Source organism: Vipera ursinii (assembly GCF_947247035.1).
Source record: "Vipera ursinii genome assembly, chromosome: 1".
In the NCBI taxonomy this organism is placed as follows: Eukaryota; Metazoa; Chordata; class Lepidosauria; order Squamata; family Viperidae; genus Vipera; species Vipera ursinii.
In genome coordinates this window covers 336881256-336902160 of record NC_139512.1, presented here as the reverse complement: position 1 = coordinate 336902160, position 20905 = coordinate 336881256, and the positions used below count along the sequence as shown (strand labels likewise).

The 20905-nt window shown below is 42.9% G+C and overlaps 2 protein-coding genes and 1 long non-coding RNA gene across 4 annotated transcripts in view; 1 reads left to right on the top strand and 2 right to left on the bottom strand.

Moving 5' to 3' along the window:
* STX1A (syntaxin 1A) overlaps nt 1-5504 on the top strand; it is a gene marked incomplete at its 5' end in the record, with an annotated part of 59932 nt that extends 54428 nt beyond the window's left edge. The window contains 2 exons of the mRNA XM_083376512.1: nt 3452-3562; nt 5364-5504. Coding sequence (XP_083232638.1) covers nt 3452-3562; nt 5364-5441 — 189 coding nt within the window. The 3' untranslated portion in view covers nt 5442-5504. The remainder of the gene's footprint in view (nt 1-3451; nt 3563-5363) is intronic.
* Nucleotides 3979-8212, bottom strand: LOC310648616. Its single transcript, XR_014494117.1, has 2 exons — nt 7111-8212; nt 3979-6587 (listed from the first exon to the last, which is right to left on the bottom strand). It is a non-coding gene; the product is annotated as an uncharacterized lncRNA (long non-coding RNA).
* Nucleotides 8213-8978: 766 nt separating this feature from the next.
* On the bottom strand, nt 8979-20843 carry BUD23 (BUD23 rRNA methyltransferase and ribosome maturation factor). Of its 2 annotated transcripts, none has more exons than XM_083376493.1 (12): nt 20670-20843; nt 18670-18707; nt 17667-17762; nt 16697-16779; nt 16514-16610; nt 16328-16424; nt 15686-15736; nt 14192-14277; nt 13536-13581; nt 12816-12874; nt 11116-11205; nt 8979-9334 (listed from the first exon to the last, which is right to left on the bottom strand). In XM_083376493.1, the coding sequence occupies exons 1-12, from the start codon at nt 20715-20717 to the stop codon at nt 9280-9282; spliced, it is 846 nt and encodes a 281-aa protein (XP_083232619.1). In that variant the 5' UTR covers nt 20718-20843; the 3' UTR covers nt 8979-9279. The 2 variants fall into 2 exon arrangements, with proteins under 2 accessions (XP_083232619.1, XP_083232620.1); XM_083376494.1 differs by lacking the exon at nt 20670-20843 and adding an exon at nt 20486-20542.
* Nucleotides 20844-20905: the final 62 nt, after the last annotated feature.

Here is a 20905-nt window from a genome sequence, read left to right as displayed (position 1 = left end):
TTTGTCTGGAAAAGATGCCGGAGAAGGGTGTTACAGCATATGTGCTTCATGTAAAAAATTCAAGACTTGATCCCAGGAATCTAAGAGAGGTGGGCTGGATCCAAGGTAATTGTTACTAGCTGAAGACAAAACCAGGTTCAATGACCCAATCTTTCGTTGTATAATGTTCTCCCTCTGGTACTCAGTCTTGCTTGGATTTCTCTTGAGAGTTAAGAAAAAGTTGCTAGGCTAGTTAACGTGATTAAGGCTTCACCAAGCAGCATAATCCTCATTTCCCAGAACAGTCACCCACATGGCCATTGCTGAAAATTTTGAGAACTGGTCCACACATCAGGAGTGGATGTGGGGGAGGTGGCAATTCTAGTATCTTATTTAACCTCAGAGGTTATCAAGGCAGATTGAAAAGGATTTTAAGCCCCCCCCCCCCATACTTTTCTGAACAACATAAAAGTTCTAGATACAGTCCCTCAACTTATGACCACAATTGAGCGTGGAATCTCAGTCATTGAACCAAGTGGTCATTAAGTAAGATATCACATGACTACTCCTGCGACTGATTTACTCAATGACCACAATCTCAACACTCCCAGTTGTGATCATTAAGTGATTGTGTGCTTCTTTAAGCAGATGGAGTCCCAGGTAAGGAGTACGGGGTGCCCGGCAGGGGAAACCGAGTGGGGCTCTGCTCAGAAGCTGAAAATTCTCCTTGCCAAAATCTAAGCAGGATTTTCAGCTTTTGGGGGAGGCACATTCCGTGCAGCCTGTGCCAGGCCTCCCAGGGCTTACCCCACCTTCCTGAGGCACTCTATGCTGTTTACTTTATTACACTGCATCTATGTTTGGATTTCAGCTCCCTCCCCTTTCTGTGATCTGCCTGAAAAAGCTGCCTGCTGAGGAATGGCATCTCTGCTCCATGTGTAGAAAGGATCACCTTTTGCAGGATGCAGAAATGGAGTTCAAATAATCAGGATCTGAGCTTTGCTTCTGCTCCCTGTGGAAGGACCTCATGTCTTCTCCACGTGCAGAAGGGGACTCCTTCCACAGGGTATAGAAATGGAGCTCAAATCGTTAGACTCTGAGTTCCATTTCTGCATCCTGCCGAAGGAATTCAGTTCCCCTTGGCAGGCAGCTCATTCAGCCAGCTCCCAGAAATGAGAAAACGTCATCTTGATAGATAAGCAGTAGATCGCAACCTTCCCTACCAGCTTCCCTTTTGACTTTCTGGGGTAGCTGGCAGAGAAGATTGCAAATGGCAATCACATGATTGTGGGCCAATTGGCAGCCAGGCATAAGGCACCCAGATTGCAGTCACACAAGCATGGGGTGGGGGGACATTTTGCAATGACTGGAACTGCTTTACAGGCCATACAGCACACTTTCCGAGGAGACCATCTTAACTTTGAACAGTCATTAAATGACTGATCATAAGTTGAGAACTACCTGTAAACATTACTTTTACAAGCATGTCTTGTATGTTTTAATGAGTGCTGCTTTGTGATAAATGTGGGGAGACACTCTCTGCATGCACTTGTGATTCTTTTCTTGGTATGCTGCTACAGCAGCTGTGCCTTTGTGATGCTGAGTGCCTTTTATGGAGTAGTGTTTTCCTTGCTTTGTGTGTGTGTGTTTTATTAGACAATAGAGTAAGACTCCAGAATCTTCATCTAGGCACCTCCACCGTATAATCATGTACAGCTGAAAACAAAGGAAAAGGGAGACTTCAGCTTCCTAGCCTTGGAAAAGCATTTGGGATTCACATTGAGACTATAAATCCTGAATAAATAGTTTGAGAGTCTCAAATTCAAGTTTGTACTTCTGCCATTGAGGCATCTTCAAAGTGAAAACTACATACCATAAAAAGAATAAAAAAAATTAGAACAATAAAGTCTGAAGTGGAGCAAGCAATAGTGAATATTAAAGCAGTTCTTTTATTATCTACTGTACTGCTAAAGATTTTTCCTCTGCTGTTGATTCAAACATTTCTAAGAAAGTTTTGTGTACACCAACCAACTTGGTATGGTGATGAAGATGTTGGAATAGGAACAGAGAGGTCAGAATTTGAGTCTCTCCTCAAGTACAGTACAGATGTTATTTAGAGGATTATGGGTTTGGTACTCTTTCTTAGCCCAAACTTTCTGATAGAGGAAAAAAAAAGAAGGAGGGAGTACTTTGTATGGCACTTTGAGTTCCTCTACAAAAGGTGGAGAGACACGGTGGCTCAGTGGGTTAGGATGCTGAGCTTGTCGATCAGAAGGTCGGCAGTTTGGCGGGTCGAATCCAGAGTGCCGCGTAACAGAGTGAGCGCCTGTTACTCGTCCCAGCTTCTGCCAACCTAGCAGTTCGAAAGCACGTAAAAATGCAAGTAACAGCGTTCCGTGCGCCTTTGGCGTCTAGTCATGCCAGCCACATGACCAGGGAGACATCCTTGGACAAGCGCTGGCTCTTCAGCTTTGAAATGGAGATGAGCACCGGCCCCTAGAGTTGGAAACGACTAGCACACATGTGCGGGGGAACCTTTACCTTTACCTTTACAAAAGGTGGATTAGAAATAAAATAAATAAAATTTTAAAACGAGATCATTATTAACCTACTCATTTGAAGTCCTGAAGTACATAACAAAAAAGCTAACAAGGATGAAGGCAGAAGAGGAAAAGCACCAGCTTAAGGATAACTTCTGATGCAGTGGCAGGCTGCATCAGAATAAGTAGAATAACTTGATGGAGCATGTTTTTCAGCTGAGTTGATGAATAGCTCTGGTGCCATTTCATTTTGCCATAACTTTTTGAGAATAAAAGCTGTTGAGGAATATGTACAGATAGTCCTCGACTTACGACCACTATTGAGCCCAAAATTTCTGTTGTTAAGTGAGACATCTGATAAGTGAGTTTTGCCCCATTTTACGAGACTTCTTGCCCAAGTTAAGTGAATCACTGCAGTTGATAAGTTAGTAACCTAGCTGTTAAGTAAGTCTTTCAGAAGGTGGCAAAAGGGGATCACATGACCCTGGGATGCTGCAACGGTCATAAGTATGAACCAGTTGACCAACATCTGAATTTTGATCACATAATCATGGGGACGCTGCAAAGGTTGTAACTGTGAAAAATGGTCATAGGTCACTTTACAGTGCCGTTGTAAGTTTGAATGGTCACTAAATGAACTATTGTAAGTCGAGGACTATCTGTACATGGGGGCATGTGACATCAAGTGTCCCAGTGAGGACTCAGGACCCTCCTTGCCCCACATCCAGCCCTAAATCACAAAAGTTTCAACCTCGCCATTCTGCTCTCTTTTGTTCTTTCTGATGACAGGTCTATAGCAGCAAATGCAGGGCAAAGGAGGCTGAAAGCGCCGTTCCCATTCCACGTGGACGTAAGAAAAGAGGTAATATGGAGAACCTCAGCATCCCTCAAGCCACGTTTTTTGAAATCTATGTGCATCCCCCGTTGTGCAGGGCGAGATGATCGACCGCATTGAATATAACGTGGAACACTCCGTGGACTATGTGGAGAGGGCTGTGTCAGATACCAAAAAAGCTGTAAAGTACCAGAGCAAAGCACGGCGGGTAAGCACTGGTCTGTGATCTATACAGAAGGAGAGTGTACGTGTGCATGTGTGTCTGTGTGTTAAGCCATCCTATGGTATCCCAGAGATGCAATGGCAGATGTAGGAAAGTATGGTAGTAGAAAACATTAAGCCTTGCTCAGAAGACAGGCATTGCCTTCAACAACCCTGATTTGCCTTGAAATACAAAGACACATACCATAGATTGTGAGGTTCACCCGCTCTTCCCTAATAACTCACATCTCTGTGTGTTTGTGTGTGTGTGTGTGTGTGTGTGTGTGTGTATCTGTCTGTCTGTCTGTCTGTCTGTCTCTCTCTCTCTCTCTCTCTCTTTGCTGTTGGAAGTTGTCCCCCTGGTGTTCATTTTCAAACACTGCAACTCTGCATCAACCCTTGAAAATACACATTTTCAACACAGGCAGTTTATTTGTTTATTTTGTAATAGTGTACATGCTGCCTCCTCCTCCAAGGACTCTGGGCAGGTCACAATAAGATCAAAATCAGAACAGTCAGAACAATTAAAATCAATCAAATAAAACCCCATCCTTAGACCTTAAAGCATAAGATACTTCCACTCTGTACTAGGCCCAAAGATCCACTGGAATAGCATAATCATGGCTGTTTTCCAAAAGGGGCCACCCTCACCTTGGGGGCTGCCACTAAGGAGTCCTGCTCCAACTTTTTCCCCTGGACCTCTCGGAGGAGGGATTCTAGCCTGCCCGTGAAATGCCTGAGGCACATGGGCAGATTCTACCTGTCTTCAGACAAGTCTAAAGGTAACAAGGAACTGAACCATAATGATAAACCATGAGAAAGGAGCCGAGGTGGCACAGTGGTTAGAATTCAGTATTGCAGGCTAACTCTGCCCACAGACAGCAGTTTGATCCTAACTGACTTAAGGTTGACTCTATCTTCCATCCTTCCAGATTGTTGGAGGCAATATGCAAGCACTGTAAACTGCTCAGAGAGAGCTGTAAAGCACTATGGAGCGGTATATAAGTCTAAGTGTTATTGCTAAGTGCTCTAAATAGCTGATATCCATTACCTTGAACTGGACCCAGAGGTCAACTGCCACAGTCCAGCTCTTGTAAGCTTGCTGTTATTCTGCTGTGTCATCACTGATCATCCATCTGGCAGGGAGCTGCATTTTGGATCAGTAATAGCTTCCAAACTGCCTTTCACATCAGGCCCCCTCCACCTAAATCATCTTAAAGCCAATAGGATTCTTACAATATATTTTATAGACATCTGCAATATTGTTATCATATTCTTTAGCCTAAAGTAAGAATTAAATCACTGCCTGCAGACTTAAAGTCAAAATGAAAGGAAAAAGAGATGGACGAGAAAGAAAAAAAACACAAATTCCATTTCTTTAAGCTAAATAAACGAAATTTAAAAGATACAATCCCTGACCCACCTTCTTAAATCCCAAAAAACATAGCAGAAAAGGAACAGCGAAGAAAGCATCCCCTAGGTCAGGGGTAGGCAACCTTGGCTCTTTTATGACTCCTGGACTTCAACTCCCAGAATTCCTGAGCCAGCATGGCTCAGCTTGGAAACCTCTCCCTTTCCCCTCAGCGTGGCTGGCTCAGGAATTCTGGGAGTTGAAGTCCACGAGTCATAAAAGAGCCAAGGTTGCCTACCCCTGCCCTAGGTGAACTATCTGGAATCAAATCATTTCAGGGAGTAGAGCAGTTCCCTGGAACAGCCCTGCTCCTCTTCTTCCTTTGCTGTAACCTTCTATGCAGGCTCACGGACACCTCTCAGGTCTGCATTATTGCTATTTCTTCCTTCTCTTGCAGAAGAAGATTATGATTATCATCTGCTGCGTCATTCTGGGAATTGTCATTGCTTCTACTATTGGTGGAATATTTGGCTAAAAGCCTGCAACCATCCAAGAATATTGCTTATGGGAGTAAGGAGATGAATAAGAGCACCGGAGGCACCCAGCCCACCACCCATCTGGGCCCATCCAAACCCTGTACCCGCCGTTGGAGAATACTGGCGGACCAGCACTCTCGTCTCTAATGCATGATTATTTGTGTTAACACTATGTGTTAAGTACAGTGTACGTGTTGGGGGAGGGATGGTGCTGGGAGGATGGTGGGAAGGCAGTGGGTGCATGACATGCTCAAGGTTTTGGCAGTTCCACCACCTTTTGACCTCTTTTTGATGGTCAGATCTCTTCAAACCGAATCCCCTTTCCCTTCCAATGAGATCCTCTTTCTTCTCCCCAAAATAAGAGTTTGCTACAACAGCTATGCACAGTTAATCTAATCCCTGCCCTGGCAGGGACAAGGTCTGGTCATCATCATCTGTCACCAGAACTGTGTGCTCTGCGCTGCTGCTTGTAAGAGGTAGGGGAGCCTCTTTGGCAAGGCCAGTCTTCCTCTTTTTTAGCCCTGGGCAAGGACCTCTTTGTAGTGTTGCAGGCCTGTTCATCTAGGATATTCTGATTTATTTATTTTTATTCTGCAGCTGCCCAGCTAGGAGTAAGAGATGAGTATGGCCCACCTGGCCCAAATCTGTGTCTTCCACAGTTCTGCTCTGAGCGCCATTTCTGTTCAGTGGAAACCTTAGTCTCTTTTTCAATTTCCGAAGAAGCACTGGACTTCTTTTCTCTTGCCTTCCTGAAAGCAAAATGTAATGTATTTCTTTAAAATGTCATTCAAGGTTTGTCTGCTTAAAAAAGCAGAAAGGTGACCTGCAACATGAAATTAGGACAAAACCACTAATAATTCCTTCCACACAACTAGCTAAATTGGCAGAGTGAGAGGTAAGCTTCACCACATCCAATTAGATCTTCTGGATGTATTAACCAAGAGCTGGTGGATGATGAAATGGGAATTTACAAAATGCATATTTTAGAAATGTGTTCCAGACAAGTTGCAGCTCCTCTGTCAGGCAACACAACAAATCCAAGTTTAAAATATTATGAGAAGCAGCCTTTTATGGAGGGCCTATTAAAATGGTTGTGGTACTTATGTGTCCATGGCGTTCCTTAGTCCTCACCAGACCTTCTGTCCCTTTAAAAAAAAAAGGTTATATTTCAGTTGGCTTTTTGGCCCTTATACTGTTAGAAAATAAAATGGTGGCTGCAAAAAAGGTGAAAGTTACTCAGGCTGGTGGTAAACTTTTTAACAATTTAGTTAGAGAGCAAATAGAATTCTCACTCATTTGCCGTCTGGTAAACGGGTATTTTGTGACTGGGATAAAGACACCTGTGGTGTGTTGAAAATCCAGTTGTGCCCACTGGAATAAAACAGCTGAGGACCTGCCTCAGTGAAGGTTGGAATTGTCTCGACTTTATGCCTCGTTCCAGAAATTACCACTGACATCATGCCTGCAATACACGTTGGGTGCTTGAGCTATGCCACAGACTGAAACCTCCTTGGCCTTGAATTAGCCTTTTTGTGCTTAAGACCAATTGGGTTTGTCCAGCTTCTGCCACTGTAAAATTTCACTCTTGCTACCTGGATATCTGACTCTTTACCTGTCCACTGCATTGACCAACAGCAAAAGGCTCATTATTAATCAAATTCCACTTACCCTTTCTTTTTCTGTGGGCTGCTTCACTTGAGGGTGATTCTTGAAAGAGAAATGCAGACTGGGGTGTTCCCACATTTTCTTTTAGAGGAGCTGCCTGGACCTACTTCTGATGACAAAACCGGTGGGGCGGCTCATCTTCTCCCTTTTATATGCCACAAGCTGCCTCCTATGGTTATTCCAGACTACACAGAAATTGCCAAACCTTCACCCCACATCCCAGCGCTCCAGTCGTAACTTAGCTCTTCCAGCTGCTTCACAACACCAGCAGTATCTTTCATACAGCAACTTTCTGGACCAACAACCTGCTCTCCTATCCTCTCGCCTAAGGGATGCTTGCTTCTCATCAGTTTGTCTTAAGTCAGAAATGGCTTATTGGTGGAACAAGAAACTCCAGTAGTTTGCTTAAGGATAGAGCGAGCTTAACATAGTCCTCGTTGCAGGAATCAAGATGAGCTTCAAAAACCTTTGTGCAACCTTGCAATTCCAGAACTAGAACATGGTTAGGTGAAGTTCACACTTGGAAGGCCGACTTTCCGAGATATTGGCTCCTCTTGTTTTTTTTCTTCCATAGTAGCCAGTAAATATGGAAAATAACCTCTGTTGAATAGTTATAATCAAGTTTCAATTTTGCTCATGGCAGTTCCCCCACCTTCTGAAACTGTTATGCTGCTTCCTTTATTTTCCCCGGTTTGGGTGACCTTAATTAACTTTTCTACAATCGGCACAGGGGCAAAAGCCCTGCTGCAGCACTAGGGCAGCTACTGCTCTCGATTCACACCTTCCTTTGTTGCATGTTACAAATAGAGCTGTTACTAGTATGTCTGTGCTTCAGGAATCTCTCCAGAGACTGAGAGAAAATGTGTCAATCATCTTTAATCTTAAAAAAAAACAACCCTCTGAAGTGCCACTGTAGTCTCACCTGTTGCAGTATTCAGCGTTCTTGCAGGGGAAGACATTTCACCTTTGATGTCATATAGGCCTCCCCAGGAGTTGTAATGTTGCTGTACAATGTGAATTAAGTGCTCGTCTCTTGTGGCCCTCAAGTCTCATTTTCCACTTGGGGAATCTGGAACTAATCCTCTATTGCCTCCTTTCTACATTCCAGTCTTTATTTTATTTTTTTTTTGCTTAATTTGTCCTCAAACGTTTTTTCCTCACCACCTCCAAACTTCAGGGGGCAAACAGCTTTCTTTTATGAATGAACTTTTATGTAGAATAAAGAATATTTATATCAAATATTTCATCCTTTTGAGTCTTCTGTGAACCGGAACATAAGAGGGGGATAAACTGTACTTACGTGACTTCTGAGCTGGTTATACAGAATTTAATTTTAAAGGTGTACTCCTTTTGAATCATTTATTACATCACATAAGGATTCAGGTTTTCCTACTCTTGGAAATGAGATAAAAGCAGAACCCCATAGCAAGTAACTAACTTACCAAGATATTTTCTAGTTTCGGATATGACACATACCTTTTTTAAATGTCAGCAGCTAGAAAATCTTAAATAGTGCTGTGTTTCCTAACTGATTTGCTTCTGCTCAGCATAGTGCTCAGAATAAGAGCCTTGATGGAGCAGTGGGCTAATGCCTCCTTAAGTAACACCAGCTGCCTGCAATTAGTGCAGGTTCGCATCCCACCAGGCTCAAGGTTGACTCAGCCTTCCATCCTTCCGAGGTAGGTAACATGAGGACCCAGATTGTTGGGGGCAATTAAGCTGACTTTGTTCATTGCGTGTGTGGTTTAGGGCACAAATCAATTTTATCATTCCTCCAGTTTTAAAAGCCAGGCATGGAAATTCCAAAATACATTGGGGGCTATTGGGAGTCCCCCTTGCAGCAGCTTAAACCAACTAGCAATGATGCAGAATCCGTTTCCCAGACTTCATTTAATTGAGAGTTGGAATAGTAAAATCTGAAACCATCAAAAACTAAAGGAGGTTCTGAGAATCAGGCAGCAAAGAAACAGTGAATTGTTTGGGTCCCATATTCTTGAGAGAGGTTTTTTTTTCTTAAAGGGGCTGGAGCACAGAAGGGACTGTGGCCAGCCTGGGAGTCTTCAGCAGCTTCTGTTCAGATTATCAATCCGCTTCCTCCTTTTCCACCCGACAACAAAACAGCCCAGCTCCAAAAAAACTCCGAAGAACTACTTCAGTCCAATTAGCAGGAAGTCAGAAGTGAGGTTTCCGCTTTCGACCAGTGTATTTTGTGTCTGCTCTCACGCTCCTGCAGATGAACCATAAAAGAAAACAAAGTAAGAGTGGGCAAAATGCAGGAAGCAGACATAAGAGAAGGTGGTGGTGGCTTGACAAATTTTTTAACTGACAATTATCAATGTTTTTTGGAAAGGCAAGAGGCACAAATGGGCATGGAAAGTGGTTGGGGTTATGGTCACTCATAGGAGGAAGCCAGGGTTTTTTGGGGGGGAGATTTTCTTTTAAGTAGCTTAAATCTAACTTAGTAGAATAGTATGCTCAATCCTTTTGGCTTGGTGTAATAGGAATAGAACAGAACAGAATAAAATAAAGACTTTGCACACTAATCAGCATACATTAAAATGAAATTGTGTTGCATTAAGCTCTCAAAAAAATACAATTATCCACATAGACATATACGACACAGAAAAACATCACAGCCTAGTTTGAACGTATACATAAACATGGCAAAGACGGATGGCATAAGGAACAAAGCTGTTACAGAATGTAGTAGTTCTGCTATAAATACTTTGAAACCTCCTCCCAGAGGGGAGCAACAGAAACAGACCATGAAGTGGGTGTGTAGGGTCTCTAACAATGCTTCAAGCTCTAAGCACATAGCACTTATAAGAAGTATCCTGAATAATGGGAAGTGGGCTTCCTATAATCTCAGCTGTCCTTACCACTCTCTGTATGAACCTTCTATCTGAGGTGCTGCTACCACAAACCAAACAGTGATGCAGTTTGTTAAAACTCTCTCAATTATGCCTCTGTAAAAAGTGGCCAGGACAGGAGAAAGATGTGCTCTCCTCATCTGATGCAAGAAATGCAAACGCTAAAGATAATGTATGAAGAGACCATGTTCGTGGAGTGGGTTGGTGCACCATATGAATGACTTACTGGGGATTTAATTGTCTCTTCTGTCCCATGATCAAGACAATGTCATAGAGAAGTGTTGTAAAAACAAGACCTCTGGCATTTTGTCTCTGTCCAATCTGATTTTCATGAGGGTAGCGGAGACAGTCACCAATCCTGGCTTTGATCCCGATCATGCGCCAATAGATTCTCAGCCTTTTGGCAAAGATCAAGTTCTTTCTCTTTCTTTCTTTCTTTCTTTCTTTCTTTCTTTCTTTCTTTCTTTCTTTCTTTCTTTCTTTCTTTCTTTCCTTCTTACTTTCTCTTTTTCTTTCTTTCTTTTCTTTCTTTCTCTTTCTTATTCATTCATTCATTTAAAATAATGATCAACAAAGGAAAAGAAACAATACAATACTGCACTTGAAAATTAAGCACAGTATCGAGTATAAATTGTGTTTATTGTGGCAAAAATGATACCTGGGAGAGGAAAGGGAAATGCTAACCTTTGCAGTAGCAGCTGCTTTCCCCAGCAAACTGGGAAAAATAGCCACAGAAAGTCTGACTAAGCCATCTGCTATTAGATGTTGCCAGCACATTTGGCTGCAAAAGAGATTGCAAGGTCAGCCATGTCACGCAAACACAGCTTTCATATCTGTTTCCTGCCTAAAAATGATAGGAAACTACACCAACAATTCTCAGCAATTTTAGCTAGAGGGATCTGTCAAAGTTCCCAAAAAGGGAGGCCATATTTTGCTCTGAGGCAACAAGGCCCTAGGGCAGGGGTGGGCAACCTTGGCTCTTTTATGACTCGTGGACTTCAACTCCCAGAATTCCTAAGCCAGCATGGTTGGCTCAGGAATTCTGGGAGTTGAAGTCCACGAGTCATAAAAGAGCCAAGGTTGCCCACCCCTGCTCTAGGCTATGGAACAGAAAGAAACTTGTAGAGTTCAGACTTACTTGCCCTGTCGTCGCCGCCGTTCTTTCTTCTCCAACACCCAGTCCCTACTTTTCTTCACTGACTTCCCTTTGGCATTTCTAAACCGGATCCTTGAGAAAAACAAAAATATTATCAATTGTTTACTTTAGTTCAGTGCCAAGTGGCCTCAGAAAACGGCAAAACAAAACACAGAATAGAGCAAACAAGCAACACAAAAATTATCACTTTTTCAAAGGTACTTCAATGGACTTTAAAAGGTCCTTTAAAAGGTCCACCGACAGGTAGAAAACTGTACAAATTTCTGAAAGTCTTTGTCAATTGTCAATTGGGGCAGTAACTGAGACGGTCCCACTTTTAAAGGAGGCTCATCTTGCCTCCAACGATGAAAATCAGAATAAAGCCTCAGGGTAGTCCATATGGGAAGATGTGACTTTGCTGAAATGACTAGAATTTAAAAAAAAACTTGATGGAAATGAAATAACAGCACATGGACTTATTGTACAGTATATTACCATAGTTTAAAAAACCAGTACAACAAATGACAGAAACTATTCCAGCCTTATTCAGGAAGGATGTTGGATTTCATTTTTCTAAGTCCCAGCCAGTATTTGGAGAAAACTAGATTAGGTAAGATTGGGCTACACATCCACTAATTCACATTACTGACCAAATCAGAGCATTTCCATTACCAGCATGTCAGAGGCAGGAAAACATGGCAATTAGGCTACTGATTACCACGACAATGATCCTCTGGCTATTGCTGTTTGTCTCTCCCCCAAGCCATGAAGAGAGTGAGTGTAGCTTTACACAGCTTTAGGGAGGAGAAGACATTGCTGATTTGTCTACCAAATGCCACAGAAGATATTCCACTGCAAGCAACACTTGCTTTAGACCAGCGCTTTTCAACCAGTGGTATGGGTACCACCTGTGGTACATTGGCACCTGGCAGGTGGTACACGAGCATCCTAGAAAAGTGGTAGTGGGGGAGGGGAATGAACTGAACCTGTGGCAGCACCACACAAGCCTGAGCGAGAGATGGGTGGAGCTGCAGGGCTGTCAGGGCTCAGTGGAAGCACCAGGATCAGCACCAGGCTCCAGCTGGAGCTCAGCACTGATCCTGGCGCTTCTGCTGAGCTCAGAAGCGCCAATCAGCTGGAATGTTGCAGCATCTCCAGGGTCTTGTAATTTACATTCAGGTGCTTGGCAAATGATTCATATTTATGACGGTCACAGTGTCCCAGGGTCATGTGAAGTGACCAAAACCTGCTGCAACCACCCAGCAGACGGGGGGGGGGGAATAAAAACCAAACACCCACCCCACCCCATCCCCGCTGCCAATCCTTAATAGAAATGCTCACAACAATGAAAACCTCGAACAGGAGGAAGAGTGCCGCCGGGCAGGCAGGCAGGTGTCTTGCTTGGCTGTGGCTTGGGGGGGGCACTTTTTTCAGTGCCACTGTAACTTTGAACAGTCACTAAGCAAACCGTTGTAAGTTGAGGACTACCTATACTTCATCACTTTTTTCCCCCTTTTTTTGGGTTATCAAGTTTTTGACCCCTTGCTAGGTGACTGGTGGTACTTGGATGTTGCCATATCCTAAAAGGCAAACCACTCTTGTTCTTATTTTGTAGTTTGGGGTCTGGGGTCAAGAGCAATATAATTCAGTCTGAACCACCCTAAACCCAAAGGTCCTCCTGCTTCCATTTCTGATCCTGGTACCTTTCATTGGTGAACTTGGCCTCTGTGGTCTCTTCTTCACTGCACTCCGTACCAAGACCCTGCCAAAACCACACACACAAAAAAAACAATCCATATGAATTTAATTGAAAGAGAAACACCAACCACAAAAAATGCAACCATCAGCCTTACAATGTAGTCCAGACAAGCAACCCCGCCCCCCAAATACTAGCTCTAACTTTACCTGAAAAGTTACATTAACAGAATCTTGCAAGTCTGAAAGTATTTCTCTCCCACCTCATCTTTACCATCTAAGAAACTAAAGAGGGTTCCTTCTGAGGCATTTGACATGCCCACATTCTTTCTGAGGACTCAGCTGCCCCTTGTCTGATGGTTGTCTAGTCTCAAGGTCATTCTTACATACCCTTTCAGGGAAGTACACCTAAGAGATCCAGGCAGTGAACTTAAAAGCCACAGACCATCTTAACTGGAGGCCCAGTAACCATGCTTAGCAGAGATCAGATACTGGCTTACATGAACCTGTCATTCTCCAGCAAAAATCCTTATCTTTTAGTAAACAAAACACTCTTTAATTTGGAAAGAACTGAAAACATGCCTTTCAAAAGACAAGAATTTAGAAATGAGAGAGGTGCCAGAAGAATTAAAGGCCATCCCATTTATCTACACTATTTCTTTGTCCTTCATTGTGGAAAAGAAGTGTTCTAGATTAAAGCAGTTCAATTTTCCCATCAATTTTATTACCTTTGGTAATACATCAGTTATGCCAGCAAAGAGACAGAGAAAGAATCTGTGAAAAGAAAGAGATAAGCAGCATATCAAGCAACACATGGAAAGAAGGGAACGTTTTAAATAACTTCTCAAAGGTCAAACGAGCTACCCTACTAAAAGATGGTGCCATCTACTCTAGCACTGACTCTTAGAAACAAAGATCTCCAGAAGAGAAGATCTTTCAATTACCTGAAAAGGACCCAGTACTGAATAGTGGTCCCTCCTCATCAATTTATTTTCTAAATGAAGTGTCAAGAGAAACATGGACTTATTTCAATGAACTGAGCAGCCCTGGAGAACTGCATGAAATGTCTTGGAATGTTCTATGTCCTTAAATTTCGCACAAGAGCTGAGAAGATTTGAACATGCCTGCCATGTTAGATGAAGGTTTTCTCATGAAAAGCATCTCAAGAGGAGTCCTTACCTAACTATACACAACATATTAAACCGTTTAATTTTCACATGAAGTAGTCAATTATCCAAATACTTGAAGCTACGCGTGCACTGAGCTGATTGCAGAGATTCATATCACTCTTGATCCAAAAACGTCACGCAGTGTGCATTGGGGAGCAACTACATCTCCCCAGAACCTGAAGTACCCATCCTCCCCCAGATAGCAAAAGACTTACTTTTTGGCTTTGGTACTATTGGGGTAGTCTACTACCATGCCACCTGTGAAACCCGCCTTCATGGCTTGGGAGGTGATGAGCTCCAGCTGCCAAGAGAAAGAACCTCACTGAATCTGAGATGTTCTCTTCCTAGCAATACAGACCTGCCTTGAGGATGGGAATGGCCAGGCTCCTCCTTCCAATAGAACAATCCATACATCCCATATCCTCCTCTATTCTTATAAGGAATTTGCCTTTGTGGGGGTGGGGGTAGGTTTGCTTCTGCACTTCTACTGGGCATTAGGGCAGGGGTTGGCAAACTTTTCTGTAAAAGGTCAGATCCTCCCCCTCCTCCCCCTAACACTGGTTATGGCTGGCAGATCTGCAAGCCAAGAAGTGTGGCAGCCATTGAAAGGCACCAGCTTGCCAGCAAGGAGGCTGCTGATGGATGCCGCTGCTCAAGACACCCGACTCCTAGCCCTGCATCTTGCTCTGGGAACTCACTGGCTCAGACTTGGCAATCTGCTTTCTGCCCGCCCAGCCACGCACCTGCTCACTTTGCAAGCTGCATAAAAGAACATAACAGATTGCAGTTGGCCAGCCTCTAGATTAGGGGATCACAAGCTCAGTTAGAACTACATTGAGTCCATATGAAGAAATGCCCACTTTAATAACTAAATGCAAGTCATTTTAAAGCTAAAGACAATAGGAACATCTTTTCCTTCCTCTTTTCCTCTCCTTCCCCGAATTTCCTGTACCATTTACAAGTATTGCCAGAATAGGACTCAGTTTCCTTCCCCCCCCCAGAACTTTAGATTCCCTGCCCTTTAAAACCAAAGAAGCAAAAAAAAAATTGATAAAAACACCTGGGGCATGGCTTCCTCATGTCACTCCAAATGCCTTCTGCCTCTTTTTTCTTTTTTAATCCCATTTATATCCCGCCCTTCTCCGAAGACTCAGGGCGGCTTACAATTTAAAGCACAAATCAATGTGCTTAGCAATAGCCTTCATTCTATGTATATGCCTGCTTATTAGGGCTTTCGCCCCCCAAGCGGCATTATTACAAAGTCAGCTTATTGCCCCCAACAATCTGGGTCCTCATTTTACCTACCTCGGAAGGATGGAAGGCTGAGTCAACCTTGAGCCTGGTGGGATGCGAACCTGCACTAATTGCAGGCAGCTGGTGTTACTTAAGGAGGCATTAGCCCACTGGTCCACCAAGGCTCTTACCAAGGCTCTTACAAGACAGAAGCTGATATTTGCAGGTTAGATGCAGGATATACATTAAAAGGTGTGAACAATATTGAAACCATGTGAATTCACCTAAATTATTGCTGCAGTGGTATGAAAAACACTGAGTTATTTAATTTGATCAAGCAACCAAGATCAGCTCTTGCTCATCTACCCAACACAAATACACACACACACACACATACACAACTTCCTACATAAAGATACCTTCCTCTACATTCCTACTCAATAGGTTCCCCCCCTTCCCCGGCCCAAGGCACAAACCTGCTGAGAGTTTTCTGGGTATAACTGTAGAACAGCGCGGGCTCCTCGGGCCTAGAAAACAAAATGTCAGTTGTATATGAGATCTTGCAATCTGGCCATATTACTTATGAGAAATAAATATTGAAGCGACCTCATTCCTAATACTTCTCAACCTCGGAAACTTTAATATAAGTGGACTTCAACTCCCAGTTTTCCCCAGCTAACATGGCTTGCTGAGGCATTTTCTGAGTTGGGAGTCCACACATCTCAAAAGTGGCTGAAGTTGGGAAACATAGCTCTTGCCTCCTAACCTTCTTTGCTAGGGACAGCTGCAGTTCCCACTTGAGTTCAAGATCAGTCTTCTTACTGATCTGAACACAGAACGAAGACTGAACTCTTTCCCAAGTTTTCTCAGAATAGCAAGTGAAACAGCACCGGTCGGCTTCATCATTTTGCAAGTCATTGCAAACGCTCCTGAAATTATATTGCTCCACCTCTCCTTCGCTTACTTTCCTCCCCTCAGACTTTACTCATACTTTATATACAAGCTAGTTGCCAAGCTGTAAAATACACAGATAGGATTTCTTACCTTCCTTAATCATAAACTTTGGGGGTGGGGTGGGGGGTTTGGGGGAATTAAAAAACAGAAAAACTAAAGTTTACCAGAGCAGTATATAGAGTTGAGAAGAATCGATACAGTCGCTTTGGAGGGCTGTGAGTTTTCTTATCGGCGTTACAGAGCCACTGAACTGCAGAAATACTGCAAGAAAATAATTCAGGGCAATGAATATGATATTTTCCCTATCTTGTAGTCACTGGACATTGGTATTGCTTGTTACAAATTCTTACCTGATACAGCCATCAAATGTTCCAGGTCGGAATGGAATTCCCTGGCCCATATCTGCTAGCATAAGATCTCCCTCCACTTCTCTCTCCATGGCTACATCTATTTAGAATAAAGAAAGCAGGTCGCTGCCATTTCCCAGGCATGAAAGTTTAGCTAAGGAGAGGGCAAAAAAGAGATCTACTCACCAAGCATTGCTGGACTGATGTCCATGCCAACCCAACAGTGGCCTTCCTCAGAGATATAATCACCACTTAAGCCAGAGCCACAACTGATAGGAAAAGCAGAGTTAGGATGAATAAAGATCTGCTCTCTTTTTCGCTAAACAAGACAGGGTGAAGAATGAAGAAATGTTAAACCACACGAAGCATGAAGATATACTGTGCTACTCAAAAACATCTGCTAAGTTTTTTGGATCAAAGCAAAGCTACCCCTAAATGCAGAACACACTGATTTTAAAATGATATGGTTAATGGGAAAGGGAAAGAACTGCTTTACTTCGAAAATTTACAACTGTTTGAAAGGTGACTTAAATTTACAAACGCTCTCCCCCCTCTTTATAATTCTACTGATCACACTGTTGAATCAGGGTAATAACCTATTTCACTGATTCCTTGTCCCCAAAATTGCCAGTTTCAGGACATAATATGTCAGTATAGGTACCACAGTGATATTCTAATACTCAATCTGCATACTTGTTTCCATCTGGAGGGATATCAGACAGCATTTATTGGATGATGAACTGCAGCTAAATGGTACAGCACAGTTTGCTTGGGAGGGAGGCAACCCAACGTTCTATGTTTCTACTTTTAAATATGGAGAAAATCTCAGATTGGTGGTCACAGGGAAGCCATCATTCTACCTTCAACCTCACAGAGTTGCTTTCAGTGGAATGTAACAATGGACTTAATGGGCCCTGATTCAACACTGAGCATTTAAAGTTAATTGCTGCTCTCCTAAAGAAGGGTTTTTGATAAATAGCCAGTCATGCTTCAAGGTGACTTTGAAAATTTAGATACTAAAAGAAGTTTAGAGCTTATATTGATTGGGTGGGCAGGCTATGCAAACATGGTATCACTTCCTAGGAAATAAACTTTAAAAATAAACCCATTCCTATTCTGGTAGATTAATCCCTTAAAAATAATGCAGCGAATTTACCCAACATCCAGCAAAAAACATGGACGATCGTCTGGGAGACCCAGCAATTCCACTGCCCGTTCAGACATCTGAGATTGAATCTCAATCATTCGAGAGCTGGAAGATGGAAAGTGAATACATGAGTGCCTCAAGAAACAAATATACAGCACAGCTTTCCTCTTGAATGCTTACAGGAAAATATAAGCTTCGTTTTAACTCATTCTTGAAATTGCATGAAGATGCTTATGCACAAACAATAAGCAATCTATTCCAAGTACTCAGGAGAAGAAATGGTACATGGTGACACAGTGGTTGGAATGCAGTATTGCAGGCTAACTCTGTCCACTGCCAGCAGTTCGATTCTCAACCGGGGGGAATATGCTAACTCTGTAGTGTAAACCACTTAAGAGAGCACTGTAAAGCACTATGTAGTGGTATATAGGGGTAAGTGCTATTGCTATTGCTACATTAAGAAATACAAGGTGGCCAATCCACTATAATGATTCTTTAAGGTGGTTTCAATTCTCTTCCCTTTCAGTTTTTCCCCCATACAGAATAGGGACAAACAGAGGCTGCTAACAACCATATCAGGCTACATACATTTTTCTCCATATAACTTCCAATGAATGTGCCAGATGGACAAATGTTTTTCCAACACTCACAATATACTTAGCATAATTCCTTTTAGGGACTCGTTCCCTTTACAGCAACACACTCAAGAACCTTTCACGATGGCACTTATATTTCCACTCTGCAAAAGGGCCTTATTTCCCTTGACACATTCACACCAAACCCTGTAACTGCAAGTTAACTGTGATACGGGAAGCTCTATCTGACTACCTTCTTTGTAATATTCTGATAGTTTTAATCTATTTTGATCTATATTTCAGTAAAAAATTTCAGTAGCTATTTGGAAATTTTAACTGATAGGCTATGTGCTATGCAAATGCTATGGTTGATTTGAGTTTTAAAAATATATAAATTCTATAAATAAGCTGCTTCTCACAGCCTAAGATTGCCTTACTTGTGTGTGTATTTCCGAGCTTCAGCTTCATCATAGAACTAGGGAGAAAAAGAAAAATGAGTAAAGGGAAACCACAAAAAAGGTGTTGCTAGATCAGTGATGGCGAACCTTTTAGAGACTGAGTGCCCAAACTGCAACCTAAAACCCACTTATGTATCGTCGGGTGCCGGGTGGACATGGCCCACTGGGTGGTTGTGGCCAATTGGATGGTTGTGGCCAATTGGGTGGGCGTAGCTGCGGTGGTAATGGCAGACTGGGTGGGACTAAAAAATTCAATCAATCAATTCCAAGTTTGCGAGATCTTTTTTGCGAGAAGTTTAAGTAGATTGAACTCTTTTTTTTTTTGCACATGGTGGCGGAGGCCTAAAGCAAAAAGGTTTTATAAAACCCAGCTGAAGGCCTAGGACTGGGGCGACGGTGCCCGTGCCCACAGAGAGCGCTCTTCATGTCACCTGTGGCACGCATGCCATAGGTTTGCCACCACGGTGCTAGATTAATTCAAAAGCTATCATCCTTCCTGCGGAAAGGTCATTAAAGAGAGATTAAACAATTCATCTGTTAGATTATGTCTTGCATATAACAGGTTTTCTTTTCACTCCTGATTATTTCATCTTAATTTTTTTTCCTGCCAATAATACAATTTGACATGGACAAGTTATTTTTTACTGCTCCTATAGAACTGGGATTTCACTTTAAATTACCAAGAGATCATAAACAGACCCTGTGCTATTTTCCTCCACCTAGTGACTTCCTAGTACAGAGGTCCCCAACCTTTGGGGCACCAAGGACTGTTTGGTGGGGAGAGGTTTTTCTGCGGACCAGAGGTTACGTGGTTTTGTGTGCAGCCTGCATCTCGTAGATGGGGCTTGCATCTCGTAGATGGGGCTTTGCTTGTTTGTGCGGCCGGGTTGCTGGCATGCCGCAGCCCAGTACTGGTCCACCACCCGGGACTTGGGGACCCCTGTCCTAGTACATTACAGTTGCCAGCTAGCTGCTTCCTTGAGCCTCATAAAAACAGAACACCAACAGTCCTATTTGCTCCTAGAAGCAGAAACTGGAAAAACATTGTGCTTGCAAAAATAGAAAATCTATTCAACTGTTTTAGATAAGTGACTCCTTCAACATGTTTTGGCCCCCAGAAAAGGCAGCATATTTCAGAGTTTAGATGAAAGGCTACACCTGTAAGCCAAGTCAAAGCAAGATGGAAACAAGGAATAACAGTATTAAGAACTTGACTGGGTTGCTTTTATTTTATCCTCCTCCTTTCCATGGTGACCAACCAGAAGCCCAAGAAACAATACCACAGGGTCTTTAAACAAAGAGTTCCCCTCGTTGTCCATCAAGCTGGCACTATGAAGTAGACTGAATACAGACTCCATTCTACATTACTACATAATTAATCATAAGAATCATAAGATTAATCATAATTAATCATAAGAACCATCCTAAAGAATCACACTGAATGTCAGAATTCAAACATTGGGAGACAATGAAATAATCCAATTCAGTGTTCAGGGATTTTATGCATTAGATTTACTTGTTTGGCGGACTAAGAAAGTACCATTCCAGGCTGCTTCTACTAATTGAAATGAGAGCAGCACAAACAATGTAACATGTCTGATTTACATTACTTTCCAAAGCTGTATAACTGGGGAATCTCATTCAGAAATGGAGCTTCTGGATTAGGAGTGGGCTATTCCAATCCCTTCCAGAGTATAACTTGGAAAGAATCACCATTCCTAATAGTCAGACCTTCCGTTTCTTACACTTGTTCTGGCATCAAGTCGTATTTCAATTTTTATGCATCAATAACCACCTTATTTTCTTTGCCAAAGACCCCAGGGAGCATGCAGTGAGCAAATCAGCAGGGTTCTAAAGAGAACGGGAAATGTAGCATTGAGGTTCGATGAAGACAGGCGAACACGAGGGTTCCCACCCTTTCCCTATGAAACAGCGCGTTTCCCGCCCTTTGCTGCTACAAGGCTTATTTCTTTTCTCACCAACTCAGCGGGCCCGCGGTGCTCAGGCCTCTTTCCGCAGGCTGCCATGCTGCCTACCTTCGTACGTCACACCCTTACATGACATAGAGCAGGGGGAGGCAACCTCGGCACTTTTATGACTCATGGACTTCAACTCCCAGAATTCCTGAGCCAGCCTAGGCTGGCTCAGGAATTCTGGGAGTTGAAGTCCATGAGTCATAAAAGAGCCGAGGTTGCCTACCCCTCACATAGACTAT

What these genes read in the sequence shown, in the direction of transcription:
- BUD23 (XM_083376493.1), bottom strand. Translation starts at nt 20,717, where the DNA reads ATGGCAGCCTGCGGAAAGAGGCCTGAGCACCGCGGGCCCGCTGAGTTG. An exon ending in GCTCGGAAATACACACACAA is followed by an intron (nt 17,763 to 18,669) that starts GTAAGGCAATCT and finishes TCCATCTTCCAG; the next exon opens with CTCTCGAATGATTGAGATTC. An exon ending in CAACTCTATATACTGCTCTG is followed by an intron (nt 15,737 to 16,327) that starts GTAAACTTTAGT and finishes TTTGTTTTCTAG; the next exon opens with GCCCGAGGAGCCCGCGCTGT.